The sequence below is a fragment of the Alosa sapidissima genome, chromosome 24 (genome assembly GCF_018492685.1).
Source record: "Alosa sapidissima isolate fAloSap1 chromosome 24, fAloSap1.pri, whole genome shotgun sequence".
In the NCBI taxonomy this organism is placed as follows: domain Eukaryota; kingdom Metazoa; phylum Chordata; class Actinopteri; order Clupeiformes; family Clupeidae; genus Alosa; species Alosa sapidissima.
In genome coordinates this window covers 2,183,839-2,204,797 of record NC_055980.1, presented here as the reverse complement: position 1 = coordinate 2,204,797, position 20,959 = coordinate 2,183,839, and the positions used below count along the sequence as shown (strand labels likewise).

At 39.5% G+C, this 20,959-nt stretch overlaps 1 protein-coding gene across 5 annotated transcripts in view; it reads left to right on the top strand.

Annotated features, from left to right (window-relative positions):
- The window catches only part of llgl2 (LLGL scribble cell polarity complex component 2), a 28,545-nt gene extending 7,987 nt beyond the window's left edge, over nt 1-20,558 (top strand). For 2 of the 5 annotated variants that reach the window (XM_042082585.1, XM_042082584.1), the window contains 20 exons: nt 1,068-1,230; nt 1,595-1,727; nt 1,871-1,925; nt 5,770-5,924; nt 6,097-6,308; nt 6,430-6,497; nt 8,140-8,293; nt 8,402-8,506; nt 10,375-10,667; nt 10,931-11,078; nt 11,428-11,578; nt 11,798-11,914; nt 12,350-12,516; nt 12,748-13,012; nt 13,843-13,999; nt 14,150-14,177; nt 15,223-15,268; nt 16,466-16,508; nt 16,614-16,723; nt 16,764-16,866. In XM_042082585.1, the coding sequence (XP_041938519.1) occupies nt 1,068-1,230; nt 1,595-1,727; nt 1,871-1,925; nt 5,770-5,924; nt 6,097-6,308; nt 6,430-6,497; nt 8,140-8,293; nt 8,402-8,506; nt 10,375-10,667; nt 10,931-11,078; nt 11,428-11,578; nt 11,798-11,914; nt 12,350-12,516; nt 12,748-13,012; nt 13,843-13,999; nt 14,150-14,177; nt 15,223-15,268; nt 16,466-16,508; nt 16,614-16,704 (2,551 nt within the window). In that variant the 3' untranslated portion in view covers nt 16,705-16,723; nt 16,764-16,866. Of the gene's footprint in view, nt 1-1,067; nt 1,231-1,594; nt 1,728-1,870; nt 1,926-5,769; nt 5,925-6,096; nt 6,309-6,429; nt 6,498-8,139; nt 8,294-8,401; nt 8,507-10,374; nt 10,668-10,930; nt 11,079-11,427; nt 11,579-11,797; nt 11,915-12,349; nt 12,517-12,747; nt 13,013-13,842; nt 14,000-14,149; nt 14,178-15,220; nt 15,269-16,465; nt 16,509-16,613; nt 16,724-16,763; nt 16,867-19,474 lie in introns of those variants that run through there. The other 3 variants (XM_042082587.1, XM_042082586.1, XM_042082588.1) reach the window with 3 other exon arrangements.
- The last annotated feature ends 401 nt before the right edge of the window (nt 20,559-20,959 follow it).

Here is a 20,959-nt window from a genome sequence, read left to right as displayed (position 1 = left end):
AATACAGTCACTTTACCATGTTTGTTTCAGTGTGCTGCATCTATTGGGATCATTTATTTTCCATTTCAAGGATAGTCTATTGATTAGATGTCTAAATGAATCGGCAACTATCTTGATAATTGTTTAATTGGTTTGATTTGTTTGGCCAAAATTCAAATTCTTCTAATTCTCGCTAATTCGGTTATTTTCCGGTTTCTTCACTGCTTAATCCAGTAAGTTGAATATCTTTAGTAGGGTGAGGGCAAAGCAAGACCTTTAGGGTTTTTGGGCTTTTGGAATCACTGATCGGTATTTTCACAATTTTTTGACATATTTTGACATAAAACAGACAACCTATTAACTCATTGAATGCCAGGCTGTTTTCGGGAGCTTTGTCCTAGAGTGCCAGCAAGCAAGACCATTGTTGATTTTTGTACAGCCACAGCATATTCTGTGTTATAGCTATGAACACATACAATAGCTCGATTAAAAGGTGAGACTTTAAGCTCTCTTTTCTAGAAATGGAGATATAACGTCTTTCATGAAATATGAAGTGTTGCATGTTACTTATTTGTGTAAACTTTCCGGGAAGTGATCAGCGAGACCTGGCGAGACTGCCACCTTGTGATAGACCCACGAAAATGGCCTGGTTTTGACCTGACGTGCATGCGTCACTGATTCGACCCAAAGCGGCAACAGAGTTATGATAAAATGTCCAGATAAAATGTCCAGATTGTGCGTTTTCATGAGTTTCACGATCGTCATATATTTCATTTCCATTCATCACAGAGTTCCAAAATCACATATAAGGTGTGTTAGAGTGTCTAGTTTCGTAATTAAAAAAAAAAAGCTAAAAACGTAATATTACGTTTTTGGCACTCAACACATGGGAAGGAAAAACGTAATATTACGTTTTTGGCACTCAATGAGTTAATTGAAAAAATAATTGACTGTTAAATGGACTAGAGTTCCAAGAGTTTAAATAATGTTAGTCTTTGTTTTCAGTTACTTATTTCTGGTTTTGAAATAAGATGTGGATGCAGATATGTGTTGCACATTCCAGTAGTAATCTTCACTTATTCTGTTAGAATCCCAGAGGAGTATGTTACCCGCCGAAACCTGGAGTGTGTGGAGGCCTTGCAGGAGAAACCCTTGAATCCGAGGCTGGTGCTGATTGGCTATGGTCGTGGTCTCATGGTGCTGTGGGACCTGGATAGACAGTGTGCCCTCCAGCACTTCCTGGGCACTCAAGTACTAAACGCTGTTTAATTTATGTGCTTTGCTCATTGATTTACTTATGAATACTGTTATTGTATTTAGCAGACACTTTTGTTCATAGTGGCTTGGAAAACATTTGATAAAAACAACAGTTAAAAAAAAAATCCAGTGAGCAAAATAACAATAATATAATACACATTTTAGTAAAACTATAATAGTATCATGATAATCAGCATAAAAATAATGGCAAATACCAAAACTATGATTACTATGATGGCTATGATATTACTACTATTACTATGATGACTATGATACTGTGAAATATGCCTCAAACAACTGAACTAGTTAAACACCAGTAGTTGAGGTAGCATTAAGTAATAAAGTGTTTTCTCTGTAGCAATTGGAGAGTGTATGGTGGATGGAAGATGGAGAGCAAATACTTAGTTCTCATAGTGATGGCAGCTATTGTTGCTGGCTGACAACGGAAGGTGATGTGCAGTCCCAGCCTGAAAAGCAGGATACTCCTTACGGTAAGATGACGTCCTGATCATATGCAGCAAGTCTATTCTATGTTGGAATAGTTGACTGCAGTAACATTTTATATTAAGTCAAAACAAAAGTTGTCCACCAAATTGTCATAAAAGTAACTACTGCTTTCCTCATTCACACACAGGTTCTTTCCCCTGTAAAGCCATTTCCAAAGTTCTTCAGTTTCCCACAAAACAAGGGTATGTTTATTTGGGCTGTAACTAATGTGAGAGATGTACGTTTTTCTCTTTGTGTCATTAACCCAGAGTTTTTCACATGACCTTCTCCAGTTAATAATTAACCACATGTCTGCCAAAGGAAACACAGTTTGTCGTATTTTTGCGGTACAGGACTCCAGACTGACACTTAAACAGTGCAGCCTATTAGTCAGACTCTGGGCTGTATTTTGCATGGCGTAAAACTTGTTTTCCACCCGCGCAAAGTTTAATTAGGTATTTTGCACGTTTATTTTTTAAACAATGCACCCAGGGGTGTGGCAATTAACAACCTGGGGGGGGGGCATTGTCTAAAAATCGCTATTGTACTCCTGGTCAGAAGTCTATGGCGAGTTGTTTATATGTTATTTTAAGAGCGCATTGTCAACAGTCATATTGGCAGGTGAACGCACCATCCTTCTATCATTCATGAACGCACACCAGTGCACATCCATGCAAAACATTACAAATTGCATGATTACAATGGGAAACATAATTAGAATAAAGATATTACGAAATACTGTACATCTCATGATGAGTAGTTATTCACCATCATTTGCAAATTGGTAATGACAGTTAAAAGTGATTATGGGAGAGGAGAGAGACACGTATAGAGCACAGCTGAAGACGCACTGTCACGAGATATAAGCAACTCCTCTGCAGGATAAATGTTGTTTTATTCAGTCATTTGAGCAATATTAAGGTAAGTGTTGCTTTTTCCAGCCTATGTTTTTGATGGTAACCCATTGTCAGTCAATAGTGAAAGTAACTGCATATAACTGTCTTGTCGTTGACTGACACCTTGGTGAATTAGTTTCACTTTGCCAATGAGTTCAAATAATAGACGAGTGCAAATGTGTGAAGGCTATGCTAGGTTTTAGTAAAGCATGGTTTAGGAATGACTATTCCATACAGTCTCGCAAGCAGCCTCCTTCAAATGCGCCGTTGAATGCCATAATACCGATGCATTTATTTGACATATCGCGCTTTGCGCCGTTAAAGGGAATGACAGATGTAATTCTCATTGGTTTAAATGATGTTACGCCCCAAACACAACCATATGACTGATTAAAAGACCTAGGAACACCTTGTTGTTCCCCCCCCCCCCCCAATGTGAACTGGACATCCTACTAAATTTGAATAAACTTTTGACGAGTGACAATGCGCTTTTGAATGTCATGATGGGGCCCTTGATCTTTTTTCCCTCTCAGCATGCCATTTGTGTAATTTCTGCACCTATTTATCTGGTATTATTCATCTGCCACTTATGCACTTTGATTTCATTTAACTAGTTCTGCATTTATAGGAAAGAACAATAATATAATACCTTAATATAATATTTTATTATTTAAAATAAGTGAAATACAGAGTTATGCACCAGTAGGAAAGCACAAACATCCATTCTGCGTTTGGTTTTTAGAGAGGGTTGAGGTCATGCTGGAAAAGTATGTGGTGTTTGTTTGCTGTGTGTATTCTCAACTATTTTATGGGATCAAGTATAAGTATATATACTCTTTTGATCCCGTGAGGGAAATTTGGTCTCTGCATTTATCCCAATCTGTGAATTAGTGAAACACACTCAGCACACAGTGAGGTGAAGCACACATTAATCCCGGCGCAGTGAGCTGCCTGCAACAACAACAACAGCGCTCGGGGAGCAGTGAGGGGTTAGGTGCCTTGCTCAAGGGCACTTCACATGAAGGCGCAAGACAATGTAGCTTGTGTATTGGCAGTAAGGTGTTTATAGTGTTATAGTCTGTACATTTCATTTTCAAAGGTTAATAGCAAAGATGTCTGTAGGCGTCATGTAATGTTCCTTTGTGAAAATGCCTTTTCTTATAATGGGGAGGGGGAACCATTAACCTCATGCAGTCAAATTAGGTATTGTACGCCATTTGAGATGCACAGGGTTTCCGCAGGGTCATAAAAAGTCTAAAATTTGATGATAAGAATGTTAGGCCTTAAAAAGTCATAAAAACTTCCGGATTTTCCATACAAGGTCATAAATTACATTTAGTCACGTCTTAAATTTATACACTCGTTTATTCATTGGTTCTACCATCGCCTTTTCCCCCCTGAGAAATACGCTGGCGGCTGCATTCATTCATTCCGCTTGATGTAGTTCTGTCTGAGGAATCTAGGTGTTATCACAGCGTTCCACAACTACAAGGTCAATGCGTCAGTGCAGCAAACAGACTTGTCGGAAGGATTTTCACTTTCACCGAAACCTGCGTGAACTCCGAACTCCCAAGCTTCACTGCCAATGTTTTCTTTTACAGTCTATGGTCTAGTGTATGGTCTAGCACCAAAAAAGGTTGAAGTGGGTTTCTGTGAAAGTCCGGCAATTAAATCTATTAAGAATGACGGTGTTTTGCAATAAGAGACATATGTCAGTATGCGCAAAGCATGCTTCTAGTGCTTTCTGTAGCCTATGTGTCTCTTCTCCATACATACACACTCGCAGCTTTGAAACTGCGTGTGTGATGCTGTGGCCTCACAGCAACAAATGATAGAAGGCTAATGTTAAATTGATTTGCTGACCCTACCTAGGGTATGGAATTTAGTTAATTTAGTCCTACTGTTGGGTATAATGACATTTTAGAAATGGGCTATTTTCCTCATTAACAAACTTTTAAATCTGGAGGGAGCTCCTTAACTTTCCCGTTAGCTCATGCTGCATCATGACAGTCATTTGAGTAGTGCTCACCAAAATCATAGAAATTAACATTGCTAGACACTTAGGCTATCTCCTCTATGATCCCAGAAAGATTTTCTTGAACTTGTTAGTCTTTTGAGGATTTATTTTATCTAATGACGGAATGATAGAAAACACAATGAATTGCATCTACCTATCCTTGCACTATGCGCAACTATGTTCCACTAGCCTAAATCCGTGAGATTGAAAGCAAATTATTTTCATGTTTCTCTTAAAGTGACAGGCGCTCAATTAGACATACACACTACCAATGTAATGACTTTACCAATGTAAAGTGTAGTAGTTTACAAATCAACATGATCTATTCAAATTACTAACTATTTTAGCTAACTATTATGCAGATCATAAAATATTAGAAATTATGGTAACACTTTAGAATAACATGTGCTTATTAGGTATTAACAGTGTATTATAAGCAGTTAACAATTAATTACTAACAATTATCCTTTAATAACATTAACTAACTGTTAACATGCAGCTTGTAAGTGTTAATAAGCAGCCTTTTAAGTTACTTACAAGCATATAGTTGTAAGTGTTAACAAGCAGCTTGTTAATGCTTGTTAATGGTGTATAAGACAAAGAGGTGGATAACTAATACGCTTATAAGACCTTTCTTACCTATTTGTAGTACATTTTGCAGCCCCCCAATCTAAAGCGAGGACCATGTTGCCTATAGCTCCACAAGCCCGACCTTCTATCTCTATATATCTACTGTATCTATCTATCTATCTAGCTTGGTTTAGCTGTGAGAAATGCCCCTTCAACATTGCTGCAGCGAGCAGGAATCAAACCCCGGTCTCCTGCGTCATAGAGTGTGGAGGTCTGTGGGTGTTGAATACTGTGACTAATGACTGAAGTTATTTTTCGTAATTCGTATAGGTCATAACTTTAAATCATAATGGTCATAAAAAACGTCTTAAAACGTCTTAAATTTGACTGACAGAACTCTGCAGAAACCCTTGATGCAGGTTGAGAGCCTTTCTGCTATCCATTTTTTGCATACCCAAGATGGCTCAATTGACCAAAACAGTTGGTCAATTTTGGCCATCAATTTCTTTTTAATCCATGCCAGTTTCCTAAATTTGAATTGTGTTGCTCTTGGTTCCTCCACAGGCCTCCATTCGTGATCTTCAGTGGGGGAATGCCACGTGCCAGCTATGGGGACAGGCACTGTATCTCTGTCATCCACAGCAAGACTCACATTGCACTTGATTTCACATCCCGCATTATTGACTTCTTTGTTATCAGAGAAGGAGAGCAGCATACAGGTAAATGTCCTTGCATATTAACACACCAGCAACACGCATCGCGCATCAAATAAGTAAAGTAAATAGACATGACCTAAAGTATTTGTCTGTCTGTCTGTCTCTGTCTCTGTGTCTATCTGTCTCTGTTTGTCTCTCTATCTATCTATCTGTCTATCTGTGGGCATCATTGTAGGCGACCCCAGTGCTCTTGTGGTGTTGGTGGAGGAAGAGCTGGTGGTGGTGGATCTCCAGTCTGATGGATGGCCTGTCATTCAAACACCCTACCTGGTGCCGCTGCATTGCTCAGCTATCACCTGCTCACATCATGTCTCCAGCATTCCCCTCAAGCTGTGGGAACGCATACTAGCTGCTGGTGATTTACAAAATACACACTACTCAAACAAGGTCTGTGGATTTTTTGTGTAAAACATGAAAAAAGTTAAATTACTGCAATGAAATGGTGCCCTTTCTCCTGTTGGTCTTAATATGTATTATGTTTATCCCTATTCCTCTTATTTGTCTTTAGCCCTGGCCAATCACTGGTGGACAGAATCTGGCCCCTGAACCACCACAGAGGGACCTCCTCCTTACAGGGTGTGTATATGTGTGTGGATGCCACTGGAACTAAAATGGCCATTGTAATATGCATTATGATTCCACTTCCTATTTTGGCTTGAGCATTTACAAGTGACACATTTGTTCAAAAGTCACAAGCCACAGTTTCACAAATTTGAGATTTGTTGAGTTTTTTTTTTTAGATACAACTGATCATTTGTAAAGGGGACATGGGAGTATGCATAGATAACGGTATTATCAATTTAAAGTCATGTTTCCATTGTAATTTGTGGCTGTGCAGAGCTGTGGTGTACCACACTAATTTCTGTTTCCATTACAACTTTGACTGCACCACACGACGCTGAACCACGCTCAATATTTGACACGCTCAAAAAGAGCCACGCTCTTGAATTTCCCCTTGGGGATCAATAAAGTATCTATCTCTATCTCTGTCTCTGTCTCTCTCTCTCTCTCTCTCTCTCTCTCTCTCCAGGCGTTATTCGAGCTCACAGGTGATAAAGGCTGGGGCTTCATGCTGCCAGAAATGTGCTTACTTACAGGCTGATGGCCCCTCTGTGTTGTCCTGAATTCCGCCCACAATACCGCCTCAATGTTGAAGTCATACCCAAATCAAGGGAGAAAAGTTCAAGCATAGTATCAGAAGTTCCTGTTGCTGTCTTTTGCTCAGTGGAATGCTAACAAATTAAGTAGTGATGCACCGATATATCTGCAGGCTATCGGTATTGGCCGATATGGGCCTTTTTTGCTGCCATCGGCCATCTGCGAATCTGCCGATATTAGTGGTCAATATTTTCAAATATGCTGAAAACGACTAAATCTCTGCGTCGCCAACCTATTCTAAGAGTGCAGATCTGAAAACTTTCCATAGGGAGTTGCAGCCTGTGTTGTTTTGTATTGAAATATGATTTAATGTAGGGGTGGTGTCGTAGATCTTGATTTGTGGCCTGCCTGCTTAAAAAATCTTTGGATAATCATGCAAATTGCTTTTGGTGGTTGTCTCACACTTCATCAGCTGAAATATTAAGCAGAGCCATGCTTTTGTGTTCTGACCATTTTCTTGGTTAATTGCAACGCTAGCAATGTTATTCTCTTAACTAACCAGACTCGGTTAATCCCACCTTCCACCTTGACACCATCTGAAGCGCAACTAAGTGCAGGTTTGTGGGAGGGTAAAGGTGAGGCCAAAGACCTGGGGACAATAGCCCTGAGGAAGCCCTGCGGAGGCACCATTAAGCACCAGTAGTGATCACGGGGAAGCCATTTGCCTCCACACTCCCACATTGGTGTTGGTTTGTTAGGTTCCCCTTCACTGTGAAGTGCTTTGAGTGTCTAGAAGAGCAGTATATAAAAATGTCACATGTTGTTAACCCAGCTTTGGCCCGACAGTGGGGAAACGTCTAGCCCCTGCTCGCCCCTGTCTGCACGTCTTTGGGGCGATCGTCGGGAAGCTGCTAATGAAACACAAACATCAGGCCGTGTCAGGTCAATGAGCCAAGCGCACCTCAGCTCGGTGGGGCCACAAGTTTTCATGGAAACATGACAAAAGAAGCTTTTACAATTCCTCTGATGGGTTCCTTACAATAAGAGTTGCCTCGTAATATACTAGTTTGATTGCACCTTCAAAGATAATTTTGTCTCAATCTTTGCTTTACGTCAACAGACATGAAGATGGTACTGTACGTTTTTGGGACGCCTCTGGGGTCTGCCTGTATCCCATGTATAAGCTCAGCACTGCAGGGGTTTTCCACACAGATGCAGATCCAAATGACAACTTGAATCAGGGGGCAGAGGGAGAGTGGCCACCATTCCGCAAGGTAGCCCTGGAACTGACTTTAGTAGCAGTTAAACTATTTTATATTTTTGTGTGTGTGTTGATGTGGTGTATCTCTTTTACAAAACTAAAGTGGCTCTTGGTGTTGTAGGTTGGATGCTTTGATCCCTATAGTGATGACCCTCGACTTGGCATACAAAAGATCCATCTTTGTAAATACAGTGGTTACCTGACAGTAGCAGGCACAGCAGGACAGGTGAGATTTTCGCTCTGGTCATGTCAGATGGCTATATTTGCCGTCTTTACCAAGTCATCTGTGGTGGAATGGTAATCTGGCATACTTGGCATTATCCCAGTGGGCCGACTTGCCTTGTGTCGGATAGAATTTAATTTAGAACTTAATTTTAAACTTTTATGGTTCTTAGCAGACACTTTTGTCATACAATAATAACAATAATAGTAAATATTGTAATTAAAAATTAACAGTTTGAAGTAGCCATATATCCTATATAAAAATTCTACTACTAATAATAGACTAAATGATTTAAGAATAATAACAATAGCAAATCATTATAATAGTAATAGCCATAAACATACACAAACCGAGACTCTGTAATGAGAATTAATTAGTTAGATAAACAGATGAGTCTTTGAACACTTTGAAAATCCCAAAACTATCACTAGAATGAAAAGCATCGTGTTAATCATTTCACCAACCAGGGGTGCGTTTCCCAAAAGCATAGTTGCTAACTAAGTTAGCAACTTGGTTGGTTGCAGTGCAATTTCCCATTGCCAACCAACTAAGTTGCTAACAGGTTAGCAGCTATGCTTTTTGGAAATGCACCCCAGGAATCCCAGGCCAAAAGAGTCTGGACTGTGACGTGGTAGTGAAAGTCAGACACAGCAAACGCTCATTAGAGGACCACAGTGGGCGAGAGGGGGTATAACATCTGCGCTTTCAACATGAATGGAAACTGCAGGTCATGTTAATGTTTTATTGATTACGACTATCCTTCCCTTTTAAGGCTAAAAATGGGTTGTAGTTTCAGTAGTTCACAACACAAAAGTGGTTATGCAGATTTCAATGTAGTTGAACTATTTCTCATATCCTCTGAATACATTTCAGGTAGAGAAACTTGACTTGCTTACTCTTGACGCTGGACTTAATTAATCTATTGAAATAAGCAACACACCTAGACATGCTTTGCTGAAACTTCCAGGTTTTCACAAATTGTACAGTTATTTTGGGGAAGGGGTAGTTCTTTGTTCAGAAGTGTGTTTGTTTAATCGGCCAACCCTCAAATAGTAACAGAGAGAACCACATATCACTTCTCAAAATATGCACAGAGTAAATCACTGGATGAATGCATAATCATACTGATTGAATGTACCAAAAGATCTAACTCTCATGTTGACAGATTTTCCATTTGAGTGTGGATGGACCTATCCATATATTCCACAGGGCACATTAAATTAGTGCTAAGCAGTCATTCATTGGCCTTTGTAAGTGATGAAAGAGTTTACTGTTCTCCTTTTATGCTTTAAAGTGTAACTGTGTACCACTCTCAGGGGAAGTTAGGAACACCTGGCAGACAGTCTATCTTTGTTCACACCCTGGTGCCTACCCTCAGACAATGAAGGGTTATATTAATCTGTTTTCTCTTCAAACATCAACAAAATATGGAACACTATTCTATTTTAAAATTACATTTGTTGACATTTTGTTAATACTGTTATTGTTTTGTGTAATTTTGAAATATTACATTTATTTCCTGTTTTCTTAACTTTTTGTTAAAGCATGTTGAACCCTAATTGTTATCATAATGAATTTGTCTTGCACTGGATTGTTCCTGGCTACTGACTTTTTGTGCATCTTTACAATATTGTGGATCTCATTTTTCAGATCGTATGTATTAATACTACACACAAACAGAAAAATCAACGAATGAAGATGTTTTGGATACTAATGTCTTGATTTTAGGTTTTGTGAATTGCTTGGCCATTAGTTTTACCCCAATAAAACCCTCAATTGACCAGTTAAAAAGTCCATAAAGAGAACTATTCTCATATATTATGTTTGAACACATCAGAAGACATTTTCTTATCTTTTCTGATCTCCACCAGATCCTGGTGCTCGAGCTGAATGATGAGAATGCAGAGCAGGTGGTTCCAGCCACAGTTGTGGACTTGCTTCAGGGCCAGGATGGCTTCCGCTGGAAAGGCCATGCCCGTTTGGATGTGAGAGAAGAGCCTGTTTCTTTCCCTCCTGGATTCCAGCCCTTTGCCTTGGTGCAGTGTCAGCCTCCAGCTGTAGTCACAGCCATTGCCCTTCACTCTGAGTGGAAACTGGTGGCCTTTGGGACCAGCCATGGTTTTGGTGTATATGACTATCAGCAGAGGAGCAGTGTTCTAGCCAGGTGAATTAGAGGTCTCTTTGTCATTGGAGAGTTTTGTTTTCAGTTGGTAATGACATCAATAAATAGTCATTCAGAAGAAATATTGATGATTGAAAACGGAATGTTGAACTGTTAAAACGTATTGTCGATTTGGGAACACAAACAATTGTACATTCACAGTATTTGTGATTTTATTACCATTATATGAATGTCTCTTCAGTTCTAATTTCCCAATTAGTTGCTCAAGTTCTTTGTAATTGATGTGTGTGCTTATTTTATGACAGGTGCACCCTTAACCCCAGTGATCAGCTGGCTATGGAGGGTCCATTGTCTCGTGTGAAATCCATCAAGAAATCTTTGCGTCAATCATTCCGTCGGATCCGCCGCAGCCGCGTGTCAATGCGCAAACATCAGACAAACAATGCAGCTAAGGTGAGATGGCACTTTAGAAAAGACACTTCCTATTACATTAAGGTTCATTGACACATTAAGGTTCAATGCGTAAGGAATGCCTACACAGTTCTTACATAAAATCTGATAAGTTGGCCTTAAGATGGTGCTTATCTAGCGTGGCAACTTTGTTTTTTTTTGTATGTAAGATGCATAGATTTAAATGTGCTCTAATCACATTGGTAATATGTGATGAGATTGTAATTTGATTTTAACAGCCAAAAGTGAAATGGCAAGCTTTCTATTAAATTTTGAATTAATGCTAAATTATTACTGTCAAATATTGATATGCAAAGTGTATTTGTCTGCACATGTTTATTTCCCTGAGTAGCTGCAGGAGATAAACGCAAAGCTGGAGGCAGAAGCTCTGCAGGAAATGGAGTTGGCACCAGTTCAGAGAAGGATTGAAGCTCGCTCCTCTGATGACTCCTTTACTGGTCTTGTTAGAACGCTCTATTTCGCAGACTCCTTCATTACTGACAGTGAGTGGTTGCAAGAACTACACACATTTTTATTACCCAACCCCAGAGCCCCACCCCCCCAATAATGTTATTTGACAGTTGAATTTGACTGTTGACTCTATATTTGACTTTGCTATATTTGAATATTGAAGAAACCTTGTGTAACTTAGTTTTATTTATAGTAAGATAGAATGTATAGTCATGTGTCTGTGTAGTCATGCAGATTGTAATTCCTATCAGGTACCCATAACACACCATCTCTGTGGGCTGGAACAAATGGTGGTGCTGTATTTGCCTACATGCTACGCCTACCGCCTGTGGAGCATAGGATGGAGGAATCAGTAACTGCCCAGCAAGGTTACACTCAAGTCCCATCTGACTTATCAGAATATCATGCAGGTTTCTCCAGTTAAAAACACCTGAACTGTATAAACTTGTCATATGTCAATATTATAGGTAATAGGTATATTACAGGTAGTATTCATAAAGTAACATTATCAATGGAAAGTAGTGCTACTTAATGCCCAAGACTAATTTCCCTCCTGGGTGCAATAAAGTTACTGTTACAGTGTATCAGGAAGTATGTTAAAGTGTATCAGGACATTTCAAACTTCCTTTTAAACAAAGACCTCATGGGTACTGATGGAGTGGGAGTTAGGAGTGTATTAAGAGTGAGTTTGTTTTGTTGACAGTCAGGTAGATTATGCCATAGAACTTTGAATACACAATGAAGATAGACCTTAGTGATTTGTCAAGACTTGGCGATGTCCTCTAATTTCTCTCACCCTCTAGCTAAAGAGATCCAGCTGATGCATCGTGCTCCTGTCGTGGGGCTGGTGGTCCTTGATGGAAGGGGTGTACCCCTCCCTGAACCCCTGGAAGTAGCCCATGATCTGGCCCGCAGTCCAGACATGCTGGCCTCTCACCACCTCTTGGTCATATCTGAGGAGCAATTCAAGGTCAGCAATCAAACTATTAGGCTTTGATTGAGGTACTTCATTTCACCACAAGTTTGAAGAAGAGTTATTTAACCTTGTTTTAAAGTTGTATAGACTATTTGCAGTAAAGGAAAACACACACATTTCATTTTAACGTACAGTAATTGTCCTCAGACTCAGTATAGAAATGTGTAACTGAATGTCTTTCTCTTTTTGTCTAATTTTCTTGTGTGGTGTTGTGTTTAATTCTAGCTATTCACGTTGCCTAAAGTGAGCACAAAGACCAAGCTGAAGTTGACCGCTATTGATGGCTCACGAGTGCGTCGTGTGGGCGTGGCCTTGTTTGGCAGCAGTAGGGTAGAGGACTATGGTGAAAACAGCCTTGTGGTGTTGAGCAATCAAGGTGAACTGCATGTGATCTCACTTCCTGCCATCAAAATGCAAGTACACCACCCTTGCATACGTCGTGAGGATGTCAGTGGCATTGCTTCCTGCGTTTTCACCAAACACGGCCAGGGTAAGCAGTTACACTCTCACTTACCATTAAGCATTTAGCATTATTCACCCCCATGGACTTCCATGAACAAAAAATCAGTTGATTTATGCAGCCTTGGGGAAATGTTCAAGTTCTCGGTTTTGCTCATGTTTGCTTGTTTAGCTCATCTTAAATGCTGTGTATGTAACTACTAGCAGATAGTTCATCTTTTAGCTGGGCACATACAATTCTACATTATAAATCGTGTTTCAGTTTATTATACTTATAAAAAACCTTATTTATGGATAGCTATTTAGTTTAGCTAGGAGGTTTACATACATCTTAGCTAAATGCGTTCAAACACATTTTTTGTATGTTTCCTAATAATCCATTCCAATACTCTATTAGTTATGACAGTCCAACTACTTTATTTTGATGTTAAATTCCAGAATAATAGTAGACACAAAATGAATAAATGTAAAATAATGTTATGTTCTCAGAGGGTCAAAACTCTACATAGATCAGCTGGCTCAACCTAATATTTAGTGGCACTGCTTTTAAATTGTGTAACTTGGATCAAACACTGGGGGCAGCCTTCCACAAGCTTCAGATTAGCACTGTGACGGAGACCTTAATCTGGAGGAATGTTTTCTGGTTAGATGAAACAAACCTAGAACTGTTTGACCATTATGAAAAACTTTATGTATGCAGGAGGAAGGGTACGGTGTGTGACCCAAAAATCATCTCAATCATAAAGCATAGGGGTGGCAAGAGAGACAGTTCTCCATCCTAACATACTCTGCTTTGTTCTGCCAGCCTGTCATTAAAAAAAATATATATATATATATTTTGTCTTGTTTCTCCTCCCATAGGATTTTATTTGATTTCTCCTTCGGAGTTTGAACGTTTTTCTCTGTCTGCCCGTTGGGTGGTGGAACCGCGGTCTTTAGTGGAGTTGCCAGATATTCGCACCTCCACTGTTGATCCCAGCAAGACCAGTCTTGGGGATGGGCAGGGTTATGATGGCAGGTCTGTACACCTAGACCAGGTGTATTTAACTTTTGCAGTGCTACAATTATATTGGATATACTGTGTGTGTGTGTCTCAAAAATACTTTATTACTTCAGTGTTTTGCAGGCCTTTATAAAGGCTTCATATTGTGTTTAATTGCCTTTGCAGGGGAGTCAGAAAAGGCAGTGATGGTGAGATGGATATTCCTTGTTTTGATCTTCACTCTCATGGCATTCAATCATTAGAACTTGCATGGCTAAATGCTTCACATGCTTTGCTTATGGAAAAAGCATCAACTGATATTCATTATTAGGGCTGATACTAATACCTTTTCCTGCATATTTTGGGTCTATTTTTAATTTGGTTACAGACTAAATTAACTGATGTTACTGAATGAGTCAGACTGTCAGCCATTTTATATTTCAATTTCAAATAGTCATCTGGTTTTGCTATAGACAAAAAACCAACACAATGTCCAAAACGGGAACGTGGTGTTGTTATCCAGTGTCTTTGTTTCTGATCGTAGGTGTCCTTGCCACCAAAGCTCTGATGCCATTGAGTATCAATAATACCAAATTTCAATACCTAACCAATAAGGAATGAATGTCTTTACCCTCAGTGAACCAATAAGCACACACAATTGTACCAAGATATAATGATGATGCTGCTGATTGGTTGTCTAAGATATTTCATGAACACATCGTAGATGTGTGTGATGCATTTTTAGAGGCCTGACAACAATGTGCATTGCATAGTACAGGTAGGTGTTAAATGTCTGAGAGCAGAGACAGAGGGATTATTGACTTATTTTGGATTGTATAACTGTTATTTAGTAAAGCATCAGTGTGTCAACCATGAAAAACATTTTCGTGTGAGTTCTGCATCACAATGGTAGAGAAAACATCAGATCTTTTCAGCACATTTTTTGACAAAATGTAAAGTGGTGGAAGATTTGGCACATTCCAAATTAATACACATTGCCATTTCTTTGAAGGACCAGCCCCTTCCAAAACCCTCTGTCAAATGATGAATCAATCTACAATTGTTAACTAAACTTAAAGTAAACGTTGACTGGTATTTAGCAGGCGCTTTTATCCAAAGTGACACAAACTCGCAACAGCACACGCCCGCAATTGTGTAGTAATCAGTTGATATTGTTTTCTGCATGCTTTCTTAAATGCTTATGCTCATCCAATTGATATATATGTATGTTTGTGTATGTGTACATATGTGTTTCAGAGAATTCTGCTAGACATGTAATGGAGCATGCTTTGCTGAATGATGAGAGTGAGTACACTAGTAACCAGTAACCAGTTAAAGCAGGCTCTGGGAGATGGCGCCAATTCTCCTTTTCTGTGTTGCTTGCCATGTATGCTTATTCTTGTCTGTGAATCTGCATTTTGTTTAGTCTGCATCTAGTCTGCATGGATGATCATTTTAACTTTAATATCTATTTCATATCATTTGTACAGTAAATTTGCTTTGGAATACCTTGACAGTTTCGACTGCTGATTCTGCACTGACTCTGAGGATGACTACAGTCAGCAGTCGAAACTGTCAAGACTGTTTATAAGAACAATTCACGTATAAGTAATGCTGCAAAATGTGAAGTGTGTCAGTGTGACCAGTGAACATTTGTTGTCAAACTGGACAGAATATTGATTGCATGTGAGACCACTCTGGAGCCCTGTTGATGGGATAACCTGGTCATTCGGCACATTCAGGTAGTAATGATATCACTGATAGCCACACAACATTGCTGAGTCTAGACCTGGCCAACTGAGGCAACCCCAGAGTTGTGTACAGTGGTCACTATGCATGATGCGTGCATCTCTTTACGAGTTTCCTGCCCTGACATGTTAATCACGGTGGAGTAGGCTAAATCTGGAGTCATCAGATCTCATGACCTTTTTCCATTGTTCCAGAGTCCAATCTTTATGTTCCCTTGAAAATTAAATCCTTTCCAATTAGCCTCACTAACAACTGGTTTTCTTATGACCAGCTGAACAAGATCCAGTCCTATGAGTTCGTATTTCATTATGTGTGCTGAAATGCACCCATTTTGCATAGTGTCCACTTCACAAACCTCAGGAGGGCAGTGTTATGATCTGGGGATTGCTTCAGTCTTTTCTTCCTTGATGGCGCAGACATGTTCAAGGATGGCAATGCCAGGATTCGTCTCAAACAGAAAGAGAGGTTCTAGGAGGATGGGGAAACATTGTGATGAATTGGCCACCATAGTGTCCTACTTGAAACCATAGAAGTTCTATGACAGAACTCTATAATTATGCAACTCTAGACAAGCAAATGTGTGGTTGAATAAATCTGTTGAAACAATGTCATGGGGAATGCATGAATGTGCATCATAACCAGAGCAAGAGGCAGTCCTTTAAAATGTCAGGGTTGGCGACTTTTTTTTGCCCGTGCAGTGTCAATGCTGCAGTGAGCATTTTGTAGTAATATAATTTTCTTCATGTTTCACAGAAGTTCTGCAAGAGATCCAAAAGTCTCTAGAAGGAGATCAGATGTGAGTCTTCACACTGGATATATTTCATTACAGTGCTACTGTATGTGCAAAACCTTAAGGTATAATATGTGCTTTTTTTTTTTTTTTTTTTTTTTTTTCTTCAAGGGAACAGACAGAGAACAATATGAAGCCTTCCGGCATCAAGGTGCTGGGTAATTGCGGTAAGGGATTTCCAGCTGTGGTTTTAACAAATTAGGCTATTTGAAGGATTGCAAGTGATTCTTAGAGATATCACTATTTTTAATCCTTTTTAAAGATGCTCTAAGCCATGTTGAGTAAGGTCACTTTTCGAGCATCTCGTCAGTGATTTGCTGGAACAGTTTATGTTTTTATGGTCCAGGTTGGGCCAAGGCAGGCAGCGGATGGTGAGGTGATGTTTGCAGTATGTGACAAAAAATTGTTTTAGCTTAGAAACCACGTAACATCACTTAAAGCAGGGTCATTCCACGTCAATTCAACCAGGGCCCACGCACTTAGGTCTCAAAGAATTCTGAAAAAATTACCAGGTGTACCTATGTTACCCAGGAGACACACTGTAAAATTACTCTTATGTAAGATCAATACTTTCCAAGATACAGCCAGTTTTACAGGGGGAGGGGGGTGTCGATTTTGTTCGGGCTCTTTTTTTTGTCAAAGTTCACAAGCCCACAGCGCAAGAACTAAACCATGTAGGAGGCTCAAATTTTGCATGCTGGTACATAAATAGGAATAGTATGTAACAAAATCGTCACGTTTGGTCTGGATAATCCTGCATGGTCATAGCTGTCCCTCAAAGTTGATACAAATTTTATTAGAGTTTTTGGCTGGGCTCTGTTTAAGCCTTCAGAAGACATATTTGTACTCAACATAGGCTCTTGATTTAATTTCCTTACTGAGATAAGTAGAAACACTCTCACAAAAAACAATGAACAGAAAATAAATTCCTTCAGGGTCTGAACAGCAGACCTTAGAAGTCTAAAAAATAATTTTGGTTCTCATTTTCAGAGCACCTAAACACCTTGTGGGAATATACAAAGATTTTTTAATAAGGAAAAACATATTTAAAAAATCTTTGTATATTCCCACAAGGTGTTTGGGTGCTCTGAAAATGATAACCAAAATGATTTTTCAGACTTGTGAGGTCTGCTGTTCAGATCCTGAAGGGATTTATTTTGTGTGTCTCCAGGGTAACATAGGTACACCTGGTAATTTTTTCAGAATTTTTTGAGACCTAAGTGCGTGGGCCCTGGTTGAACTGACGTGGAATGACCCAGCACCTTTTAATAATCAAATAATCATTATTTATTACACGGCTCTTCAGAGTGCAGCAGAGTGCTCCATTCACTTGAATGGGCCTTCCCAATGTTCGGCGGTTTGCTAATTCTCAATAACAGACCGTTGCTAAGTATAACAGACCGCTGTCAAGGAAAATGGGGTTCCCATTCGCGCTGGATGCTGCATGACGCAACATTGACCCTCCCGTTGGATGCTGCGTAGCGCAGCATGCTTTTTATTTCATGTTTCTAGGTGCTACAGAGGCTTAGATATTAAATTTTGTTAGACGTTGACAATTTTTAGTATGTTTTCAGAAAACCCTCAGGAAATAAGGTTATTTAGTCTAGAATGCCATAGGATTCTATAGGCGTTTTTAGCAGGCATTTTAGGAGTAAATGGGTTAAAGCATATTTTAGGATACTCAGTTGCACAACTACACCACATCCCACACTAATTGGAAATGCACCATCTCACTATTTGTTTTCACCATGGCAATGGTATAAAGAGCACCAACTCTGGTTGGTAGGGAGAGGCAAGCTTTTATGGACAACGTGAGAATGTTTGCAACAGCTGCGCCATGTGCCGTTGAATAAATGACAATCTGAAATAGACAAGTATGAAAGTGAAACCTAGCAAATGTATTGATGCAAAAGAGTTGGGTAACATGATTCTTTCTATTGTAGAGATACTGGTGAAGCGTTTAGGCATATGGCACAATTCCATGTTAAGTGACAGGACGGGTTGAAAGGGTCAGAGAATTCCTTGTAAAGTCTATCAGTACCATTGATAAGACTTCATTGCCTTGTAAACTGAAATTGTGGTGAATTTTGCCGCATCTAACCTGGACTGGTAATGAAGTTGGTATGTCAAGGATGTTTGCTGCCACATTTAAGAACTTAAAAATGTAAATGAGTTTTGGATTTACTAGTGATCAGCTTGTTGGAAGACTTCTAATCAGGGTTCCCACGGGTCCTTGAAATCCTTGAAAGTTTCTGAATCTGAAAAAAAAAAATCCAAGGCCCTTGAAAGTCCTTGAATTTCTTTTTGAGGAAAAAATCTGGAGTCTGGAGAGTCCCAGTCTGGAGATTGTGTCACAGTATAGGCATGTCATTCAACTGATACAGAGAGGAAGAGTGACAGATTAGATACCCTAATCCAGGTTCATACTCCTGTGGTGGTAACCCTTGACAAATGACGTTCGAAAGTATCTTAGAAGGCATGAAAAGAGAGTTTGATTGTTTTGGAAACGCACTTGTCGCCTCGCTCCCCTGTTAGATATCTTTAAAGGCGGCCGTTTGTCCTGTTCGGAACAGTCATTGAGAGCTTGTTTTGTTTCTTCAAGGTATATTTGTTTTTGTCTTTAATATAGACATTATGTCCTAACACATTATGATTATGGAAAGATGTGAGTCTGGAACACCAGATGCCACTGTTGAGGGTTTTGGCGGTGTTGTAGACCAAATTCAGCAAAACATTGATGAAGGAAGGTGCCCACTTTACACAAGGATGTCTTTGGTGTTGGTGGTGGTGGTGTTACAGTTAGAGGTTTGTCTGCTGTAGGGAGTCCCCAAGCACAGGACATTTGACTGTGACTATAACCAAAAATTGCTGATAAATGTCCTTGTTCTGTCTGCTTTTACAACTCCTTGTTTTGTTTTGTTGGCTGACCACTTTTTCAAGCTATTTATCAATGTGATCTCTTTTGTCCACAGATTGACTGTTCAGAGTGCCTACAACTTGGAGTTCACCCATACTCCAGCCTTGCTAGTATGGCCTAAACACTACTGCTTCCACAACTACTGAACTCCTTTAGCCAAATCCCTCAGTCTGGAGTCTGATGCATGAAGCCACACCACTGCGAGGGGCCCAGAAGACAAGTGACCGCACCACCTGTGCCTGCCATGACCAACCACTGTTTCTTCACCGATTCCATTGCCTGCTTAACCCACCACTCATCCCCCAGTCTTTCCTTACCATACCTGGGGCGTTACCTTTGCACAATCTGAAAGCAGGCAAGCCTCAAAAGTAAAAGGAACACATGATGGATTGTCTTGTGAGGGGGTGCCCAAGGAGTGTTTTAATGTAATTGTTTGTTACTGTTTTTTACCTATGTGATTTTTTTTTTTTTTTTTTTTTTTTTAATTTTTATAAATATATATACAAAATTCCTTGCATCTGCATGGGCGCCTAACCACCGACACAAGGGAAAAACAAATTACGCTCACTGCTAACATCCATAGTACTGTGTATGATTACACAAAGAAGGCTTCCTGTATGCTGATATGAAGTTGCTGTGGAAGCACATGTGATGGTTTCAACTGCAGTACTCACAAGGCATTAGCGTTGCTACCTCTTTCCCTTTCCGTCCAGGTAGAGAATAGTACAGTGAATATTTTAATATCAGATAGGTACTTTCTTTTACTGTGTAGCACCTAATATGCTGTAATTATTAGGGTGAAAACTTTTTAAAGGGGGCTTGGGTCTTATTTTATTATTGTATTTTTATTGCAACATTGAATAATGTAATTTAGGAATGTGATTTTAAAAATGTCTGAATGTTTTAATATATGTGTATACGCAAATTTGTACCAATTTAATGTTATTGGGGCTGCTGTTATTTGTAATCTGACCAGGAGATATTTTGGTACTCTTTCCTAAAATGTTCAATGTGTTAGCTTTTTGTTGGGGGAGTAGAATATATTTTTGTAGTGACATAATCAAGTATGAGAACTCTATCATTTGTAATTTCACACTACATTATGCTCTTCTGAGTAAATTTTTTTCACAATCAGATAATCACATTGTCTGAATATTTCCATCTGTTTTGTTACCCTGTCTAGATCCGATCTAGCATTGAGGATCATCATTTTAATGGTGGTTTAAAAGATTCAATCCATGCCGTCCAGATCCCAGACGAATCTGCAAATTTGAATTTGTTCTGCAGGTCCTTCTGACAATTATTCCCAAATCACAAAAAACCCAGGCACCAGTCATAACCGTAATAATAATGGAACCACTAGGCGCACCCACCTTAGTTTTTTTTAAAGGTAAAAACTGCATCTCACCATGCCACAGAGTCAGTGGCAGCACTGACTCGGTGGCATGGTGAGATGCAGTTTTTACCTTAAAAAACTACGGTGGGTGCGCCTAGTGGTTCCATGAGTCCTTCCACCATTTTGGCAGACTTATCATTTTCA